The 9,435-nt window shown below is 44.9% G+C and overlaps 1 protein-coding gene across 1 annotated transcript in view; it reads right to left on the bottom strand.

Moving 5' to 3' along the window:
- Positions 1-5,378: 5,378 nt before the first annotated feature.
- The window catches only part of SYN3 (synapsin III), a 265,520-nt gene continuing 261,463 nt past the window's right edge, over positions 5,379-9,435 (bottom strand). Inside the window, exons 12-14 of the mRNA XM_054032562.1 lie at positions 9,165-9,261; positions 7,908-8,205; positions 5,379-6,444 (exon numbers count right to left, since the gene is read on the bottom strand). Coding sequence (XP_053888537.1) covers positions 6,312-6,444; positions 7,908-8,205; positions 9,165-9,261 — 528 coding nt within the window. The 3' untranslated portion in view covers positions 5,379-6,311. The remainder of the gene's footprint in view (positions 6,445-7,907; positions 8,206-9,164; positions 9,262-9,435) is intronic.

Genomic DNA, 9,435 nt, shown 5'->3' with positions numbered 1-9,435 from the left:
ATGTGTATGCTTTGTTCACAAGGAAGGGAATTGAAATGACCTGTTTATAACTTGAAGGTAGTCGTTACCGTTGCTCGTGGCTCTCTTGTGCTGGATTTAAAACAGTGTGACCTAGAGCACAAGAATCTAACTTTTTTTTCCTGAGCCTTCCAATTCCAAATAATTGTTTTTTACGTTTTTATAACTGAACATGACCGTATAATAAGAATACAAACTTGCCACAGACAAATGCATATGTAATTAGATATAGTGGAGAGGAACAGCGCAACATTGGCTTTGGGATGCCCGCTTATCATGTTAGTCTTCCAGTTCTAAAAGAGGGCAATAGTGTCGCCACTCTTCATGCAATTTTCCAAAAGTGAAACCAAAAGAAATCAAAGGTCTGGAGCCCCCTATCTTGTACTCGGCGCAATCCCCTTTTTGCAATACCTCTAGGGCTGCTGCTAATGTATGCTCGGGAATGACATGGTAAATGGGTTTCCTTTCTTTTTTCAAATTTAAGCTGACTGGAATGCAAAGCCTGACAATATGCAAATGGAGTGAGCAGGATACAGTAGGCAGCAGCACTGAGGCTCTATCTATGGTGGATAAAGGGAAGACAGGCGAGCAGTGGTTCCCAGGGCAGGCTTACGGTTCTCTAATCCCTGGCATTACACAGGAGTTTTAATTGCATTGGAATGTAAACCATATTAATTATCTTTCAGGTCCAGGTGCACTGGTTAGGCTGAGAAACTGTCTATTTACAAACATTTCTGCTGCTGTCATACACAATAATATATTCACTCTTTTCATCTGTAGGCAAGCTGCATGAAAACAGAATTGCTGTGTATTTGTAATTCATCAGTTCCTGTTCTTATAAGCTCTGCAAGTCCCTCTTTTCCCAAAAGCTTCCATATGTGTCACTCATCTTCAGATTCTGGAGTGAGCCACCTGCCTTCCTCTCTGCTGTTTATTGTAACAGAATCTAGTAGCAAACACTACCCCATGGACAGTATATTGTTTTCCCATGATATCCTGTCTGATGCTGTTACTTCCACAGCACCTAATTCTTGCGCTGCATACAGCATTATTGACTCTAGTTGAAGAATGAGCAGCAAACTGCAGTAACTTGAAGGAGATTGTGTTGGTTGACCAAGCCAAAGGCCTAAAAGAATGTATAAGATAAAGTACATCCACATCCTACTTCCTTCCTATTAATTGCTTTTTCTGCTACACTCCTCTCTTTCAGCCCCTTGACATGTAAGTTACACCCACTAAACCCCACTCTTGTGTGACTTTGAACAAGTTACTTAATTTCTCCGTGCCTGTTTCCTATCTGTAAAACCAGGATAATACTCCCATTCTCCCACCATCTCACTCTCTTGTCTATTTAAACTATCAGCTCTTTGTGATGAGGACTGTCTCTTGCTATTGATTGGAGACTTTCAATAGTGCCTCAGATTTAAGCGCACAAGTGGCATTGACTTCAATGGAATTTGCAGTTTTAAAAGCAATAGATGCTTTTGCAAGTCTGCCCAAGGACAAGGGTGACCCTAATGGTGGGTTGAGGCTCCTATGTGCAACTGGAATATTAATAATCAACTTAGAACATACCCCTCTTACCTCTAACCTGTAAACTTGGCTGCATGCAATTTACAGCACTTCTGACTTGTCAGACCTCTTGTGTGGCATGAAATTGAAATGTTATTCGGGAGCTAGAGCACTGATTGAACATGAATTACCAAGTAAAATTGATTGTGGCTGCTGAGACACACTGCACCCCTTGTTTTTTGTGAGGGATGCTTAGGCGTTCCAATTTGTTTGCTTGCAGCTTGTAAGATGATATTTGGGAGCACAAATCTAAATGCCTCAATGAGGCATTATACTGTCAATGGATTTGTTACCTCACATTATTCATGGCAATTCTGCAAGCATAACCATTCCTATAATCCAGTTCTATTATCTCATAAACTGTGTGTCAGTAACATTGACACCTTTGCTATTACAGCAGCACAAGTTGAGCAGTTCAGACAAAGATGTAAATTTTTAACTTTTTGATTCTTTGTTTAAAATAAAAAAACCCATCTTCTTGTAGTGCCATAATGTTGTTACTGTCTTGCTGTAACCACCCTTCCGCACCTCTGCTCTGGTCAGAACAATTGCATGTCCTATTAGAAAAAAACATGCTAAGTAGGGTTTAAAAATACTGTTTTGCTAAAAAGACTGATTTTCAAGAAAAGACATGGACAGCTGAAGCTCAGACCTACATTATGAAACATTTCAGCATAGAGCAACTTATGGGCCTTGTCTACCCTACAAAGGGTTTGCTCGTAGAGCTAGCGCTACAGCTAAACATGTCCAGGGGAGAGGCAGTTTACACTGGCACGAGTGTTTGTGCTGGAATAGCTTATTCTGGTTCCCCAAATAAAATAAGCTATAACAGCAAAAGGACTTTTGCTCACATAACTGCATCTACGGTAGGGCTACAGTGAAGTGACTTTTTTCATATACCCATAGCTATGCTGGCAAAATGTCAGTGTAGCTCAGGCCTTGGACTTACAGTTCTGGCTGTGTTCCTGTAAACTGGAGATGTCTTTGAAATAAAATACTGAGTTGCTGTCCGAACTGTTGATGCGCCCCCCCCTCTCCCCCCCCCCCCCCCCCCCCGATCTCTCTTGCTTTAATTAGGTCAACTGTTGTAGTTCTTTTGGTCTCCTGTGGTCAGATAATGCCATAGCAGTATGAATAGAGACTGTCTGAGTCGCACATATGAATGTATGTAAAATATAATAGGGAGCTGTGACCCTCTGTGACTTCACCTAGCCTAAATATCTCTCAGAATTGTGCTGGCATTGCTAGTCATGCCAGCTGGGGGTATGCAGGTCGCTTGAGAGGACTGCACTATAGCAACAAGCAGCTTGTATAAAGTACAGGCTTTGTTTATTAAAAAAAAAGTGATGGTAGTTAACTACTGGAACAATGTACTCAGGGATGTGGTGGATTCTCCATCACTTGAAGTCATTACATCAAAACTACATGTTTTTCCAAGTGCAGTGTTGTAGTTCAAACCACAAGTTGGGGGCTTGATGCAGGAATGACTGGGAGAGGGTCTCAGGGGTCTGTGTTACACAAGAGGTCAGACTAGATGATCACAATGGTCCCTTCTAGCCTTAAAGATCCATGCATTTCTCACTGGCCTTTCATTTAGGACAAAGCATCACTTTGTTAATTTAATAAACCTACACTCTAAAATGGGCTGGAGGCTAAAAATGGGGGGAAATGTCCTACCATCCTCAAACCCAAAGCTCACTGTTACCAAATGTGCACTGCTAGGAGCACATCTGGGCCTTCCAATTGACTTCCAGGGCTGAGGTGTAGATTTTGCTCCAGAGGCTGCATGCACTTGTAGCTGCACAGAGGTCTTGAAAAGAAATGGGGGCGGAGGGGAAATTCAGGTTGTTGGGCCTAAGGCAGTTGAGTAGCACTAAATAGTACCTTAAATTTGTATTCCCTTAGATGAGTCGCCTTTGCATAGAGTCAGTAGTAGTAAACAGTGGAAGGTAAACGCTGCTGCTCTGAGCAGCAGCATTAGCAAGTGCTCCAATTGGTGGTACAGTGACCACTGTGGGTTGATGTGAAGGGCAATGCTAGACTAGTCTCCTAGTTATTTCAGTTTTGCATAGACAGTGCTGAAAAGAGGAAGCGAAACAAGTTACTTGGTTTATAAGTGGGGGTGAACAGCTGAGATTTCTGGCAGTGAGTCCTTTTCTTTGATGTGCCCCGCCAAGGCTTTGGAGTGGAGCCCGGAGCTGGAGCGTGCAGCAGCTCTGGAGCAGTGGAGCTGCAGGTTTTTGCCTGGAGTGGAGCAGGAGCACAGCTCCAAAGCCCTGCTGGAAACATTTACTCTCTAGAAAAGCCTAGATAGAAAGGAAAGAGCCTAAGAATTGTGTGTGTGTGTAAAGAAAGAAACCCCCCCCCCACTCACACCAGAGTTGCACTACCTCCTCTCCACAAAATGGAGCCTGTTAAATCAGCTATTGTTTTTGCTAGTGTACAGTGTGTGCTCATGGCAATTCAAGGCCATTTGTCACCCCTTTATTGTGCCTGGAGACTGCAAAGCAGCATGCGCCACTTTCTCGCTCCTGCACAGGGGCAGTAACTTGTAGTTACAGTGCTATGTGTTTCACCACTTAGCAAACCCGAAAGGAAGAGCTAGAATCACAGAAGGAAAATGATAAGTCAGAAGGTTATTTTCCTTCAATATTAACCTACAGACATAATTCATCGATCCAAAGAGCCTCCCCACCCAGAAAAAGTGGCATGCTGGAAAGCGCACAGCTCAGCAGACACATTTCATCTAAAGACCCAGTCAGGATCGTCCCTGGGAGCTGATTTCCTTGGGTTGCTGTGGCTGCACTGTGGTGACAGTTGTTACTGGTGTTGTGCAGGAATGAATTGTCTGGCTTTATTCCCATGTTGGTGTAAATGGGATGGCCAGCCTGCTGCTTTTCTTGCTACTTTGGGTTTCTGTTCCCATTTCAGGTTACAGGAAAGCACTAAACCACAGGCAGAGCTGCACACTGAAATGTGTTTGATAGCCATAAAATGTCCTCTCCCAGCCCCAAACCGGAACTTCCTGGTGTGCTGCAAAGGGGACATGGTCTCAAGGGTCCAGCCCTAAAGATACATGTGAGGATTGGTACAACACTACTAGATAGACCCAGAAGGAAAGTCTAGCAGAAATGTCTTCTGTGTCATCTGCCTCCTCACTGGGGTTCACAGGGCCTCGCTTCCTGTGCATAAGATTGGTGGGATGGAAATACCACACCCACAGCAGGTGTGTTGTAAATTGAACTGCTCCTGTTCCAAGCAGCAAGGCCTCAGTTGGGGTAAATTGTCCTAGCTCCATTAATGTCCAGCTATTCATACAGCTTTTGTCACTCATTTTTGTCATGGCTCAGTCTGAAGCTAGTTGCATACACCCCTGATTTAGACCGTCACATGCCATGAAGCAAAGCAGAACAGGCAATGGTTCAACTACTGGTCCCTTTCTGCCACCTTCACGCGTCTCCAGAAAAATAATTCTTTGGAGTACCCGTAATACTGATAACCTGCCCCAGGGGAGATTCCTTGGGGCAATCAGATACATCATGGCTCCAGCTGTAAACTGCCTTCTCACTTTGGGGGTCACCAGGCTCTACTGGTTGTTCTCCCTCCCAAGTGATAGTTCTCCAGGGGGAAGCCATTCAGTCACAGATCTCTCACCTTGCATTGACTCCATGGGTGAAGTCCTGGCCCCACTTAAGTCCATGAAAAACTCCCTTTGACTTAGGTGGGGTCAAGATTTTACCCCATGGCTCTCGCCAGTGTGTAGTATGGAAGACTCATAACAGGGTACAAACACCTCATAAACTCTGCTTTTATTTTATCTGAAGTTGGTGTGAACTATATTTGAACATAAATTATCCATTTTTTCAAGATGTGCGGCAGTCCTATTTTCTGGTTTATTTTTGAGCTATGGCTGTAGAGTTATAACATGACATCTTTCTCCCAGAAATCAAGAAACACATATAAGAAACATAGCCTCAAGGCATGAAACAGAGACGTTTACATTGCTACTGATAAGACGGCCATGAGCAGAGCAGAAATCCAATATAATACCCTGCTCCAATGATCTCTGGGACTCACTGACAGCTGATACCGAGTTTTGCTTGAAATGTGTTTCTGCTCAGAAAAGTGACTCTGTAAAGCTAGCATTATGAGGTTCCAAATTCATTGTGTCTCCATGATTTCCAGATCAAACATGCTCACTTTACAAGTAAACATGTTTATTCTAACTTCTGGCTGCACATTCGCATCAGAAATCAAACTCTGTTCCTTTTGGGTCAGCCTCAACGAGAATAAAGGGTCTGTAATGGGATCGTAGTTATTCATTCTATTGATAATGTGCAAGCCAAAATAGAATCTAATTTGTTCTCCAATAGCTGTGTTGTCTCAGAAAGGGGTAATAGAAGTAAAAAGTACCTTGAAATTATTTCCGGTCACTCAAGTAAGCAGATCTGACTGACTATGCACACAGAGCAGATCTACCATGTGAGAAAGTGCTAGTTTTACATAATCACTTTTCTGGCCCATGTTGGAATAACCCTTAAAATTAACACATCTAGGGCTAACTAATTCCTGGGCAAAACCCATTTAGAAAAGATAGCTTGAAGGATTGTTCCCAGATTTTGCATGAATTATTAGGTACCAGTGAGTAAATTCCACGATAACATCAGGTAGGTTGATACGAAGAGTGGGCTAACAAAAGCACTGATCTGACTCCAGGGATGTTAATCAGAAAACAGGCTAGCAAAAGACTTCCTCAGGTTGCGGATGGTTTCAGCTTTTGCCTCATCTTCGTTGGCGTTTCCCCGTTGTGATGACTCAGATATGCTGAAGGTGTTCGTCAGGGACTGGGATTTGCTGAAAGAGAAAGGGACGTTCATGCTCAGAAAGGCTGATGATGGATTCATTTGGGCAGGGGAAGTTGGTAATTCAAAGCTGGTCATTGATGCTGTGCTGCAGTTGCAGCAGACAAGTTCAAGGGCAGATGTGGGGAGTCTCTATAGGTTGCAAAGGCACCTGAGGCCTGTTTGGAGGCTGCTGGCTCCGATATTCACAGTTCAGGCTGTGTTTGGGGTGTGCAGAGATTGAGGCAGGGTTTTCAATGCCAGTGTTTTTACAAATCTCCATGTGGATATCTGCTATGACAATGGACTAGAGGCCCAATCCAACTCTCATTAAAGTGAATAGAAAGACTTCCATTGAATACAATGGGAGCTGGACTGAGCACCAGGTCATCTCCAGTAATGTCTGCGGTACCCTACATTTCCCAGCTAGGCTCCTTGCCTGTGTGTTCTGTGACTTCCACACCAGCGGTACTTAATACATACATTACAGCTAAGGCCCAAGCAGAGGAACGTCTATTGTTTACAAACCTCAACAAACATGCAAATCTAGTATGTGAAGAAAAGCAAAGGTCCCAGCTGCACCCATGGCAGGAGAAGAGATGATTAAGGATGCCAGCCTAATGCTCTGCGCAGCTATATCAGAGACCCATCTTAATTGCCAAGGTCTCAGTTTTCCACTGCCAGAGGCTAAAAGTGCTGTTGAGGCCAGACTAATGGTCCAGTGGTTCATTATGCAGGAAACCCAAGCGTGTCTCCTGATCTGCAGGATGGCAGAATAGCAGTTCACTCAGCCCTTCAGGCCTCATCTATACTAGGGTGTCTCCCACCATTGCTACTGCCAGGTCAGTTCACTAGTAGTCCCAACACAGGGAGCACTAGTGGCCATCTGGGTTTTGAGCACCACTTGCTTTGCTCTGACATGGTGCTTAGCATAACAGTGGCACCTGGATCCCTCTTTATAATAGTACTCCCAGCCTCGCTACAAATGCTTGGAAATTTGGGGCAACAAAGGTTTGTGCAGAGCGTAACCCCAGGGGCGAGTGAAGGTGTGATTCACATCAAGCCCTCTGGTCAATGACAGGACAGTCATGGTGTTTCCTTGACTGAGAGAGGATGGCAGCTTTGCCTTGCAGGAGCGGGCAAGGAGAGAGAGAGAGAGAGAGTGTGTGTGTGTGTGTGTGTGTGTGTGTGAGAGAGAGAGAGGGAATGTGAAATCTCAGAGATGCAAAGGACCTCTCGCTCTCCCTGAAAAAAATACATGTGGCCCAAGGATCTACCAGGCCAATTCCATGGAGAGCATCAGCACAGGGGCACTTGTACCAATTAACTCACTGTTGCCAAGCCCTGAGTCTTGAAGAATGCAGTTGCCTGGCAACAAGGGATCAGACAGGCCCTGGCCTGTCTACTAAGCCAGGACACTTTTAAAGACATTATCTTTTTCAGATCTACAAATCTGTTAGCTTAAAGGGCACCTACTTCAGGTGTGGATGTGGGGAGGCCTGCTGCTTGGGTGTTTCACCAAGGCCTTGTTGAGTAGGAGCCCGTCCTTGGGCAGGGGGTCTAGGCTGCTGTGGTGGGAAGATGCCCGGCTTGGAGGCCTGGACTGGGGAGGTTCCAGTGGAAGATCGTGTTAGCTGGGGGGATCCAGGCGACCTCTGCTGCTGAGGTGAGCTAGACTGGGGACTTTGGGGCTGCTGGCCCTGAGGAGAGAGCCGTTGTTGTGGAGGTGCTCCAGTCCGTGGAGGCTGAGATCCCTGAGGCTGGCGTGGACCCCCTGCAGGGAACATGGACACAAAGGTATACAAGACACATTAAACGAGCAGCTGCATGAGGGAACAGGCTCTAGTGAAAGGAGAAACATTTCAGACTCGCTCCATGCAGAGACCTAAGGAAAACTATTCGTTATGGACACTGGAAGCCATTAACCTGTTGGTCAGTGGCAACATGCCCACATCTATGGAGTTGCTGCTGTACAGTTCTTTGCCTTTTTAACACCAAGGAAACCCTGCCATCCTTCTCCCAGGTAGAGCTGTCTCAGCGTGCCTTAATTCTCCATGTGATTGTCACCATTTCTTGTCCTTGATGAATCTTGTGTGGGAGCCTGAATTGTGGGGGGTGGAAGGTTGGAATCAATGGGAGAACTAGCTTTCCCCACAGAAAATGGAAGTTTGGGTCAACAGCACCTTCCCTGGATAGTTACGATGAGGTGCTTGTATGCCACATCACCATCCATGCTTCTATATTATAACATGATCAGTGGGTGGATGCTTCAGCATTTTTGGATGAGAGACCCTCAAAGCAAAGCCTGACTTTTCTGCCATCCTAAAGCCACATAAAACGATGCTCCTAGAAAGTGAAAATAGACAGACATGTGTCCCTTAATGTTTTATAAACCGTTTCAAAGAGCAAAGCTAATAGCCTTTAAAGACCTCATGTACTCTTGTGCATGAGTAAAAGTGTTACCCCAATATCTTCGCCAAATTCCAGCTTGGGCAATTACAGTCTGCTGAGCTCAATTCTACCTGCATTTTCCACTGGAGATGCTATTCTTCTTGATTGCCTTTTCTGAACTGTTATGTAATGTTACTGTGCACTGTTGAACAGTCACTGTATTTCATCACAGCGCTGGCTGCAATTTCAGTGACGGGTGAAGAGATTCCTCTGTACAATCTGAATCAGATCCCAAAATGAACTGTCTAGGTTACTTTTGCCAGAGGTCCTAGAGTACAGTACCTTGAGGAGGTGGCCGTGGTTGGGGTGGTTGTCCAAGCTGAGGTCCAGGCTGAGGCTGCATCTGTGATTTCATTGACTGAGGCTGGACTTGTTGTGGCTGGAAAAAAATCATTACGGTCGTCAGAACATGTTCAAAAGGAGAACTAGGGATGACAGAACTTTGAATGTTGTGGTGTTTTCAACACACACTCTGCCACTGCAGCATAAGGCCTGTAAGGTTCCATGGTATTATGATGGAGAACTGAGTAGGAAAGAGCTTGGAAACTGTTAG

The sequence above is a fragment of the Malaclemys terrapin genome, chromosome 1, assembly GCF_027887155.1.
Source record: "Malaclemys terrapin pileata isolate rMalTer1 chromosome 1, rMalTer1.hap1, whole genome shotgun sequence".
Taxonomy (NCBI): Eukaryota; Metazoa; Chordata; order Testudines; family Emydidae; genus Malaclemys; species Malaclemys terrapin.
This window is presented reverse-complemented; position numbering and strand designations above follow the sequence as displayed.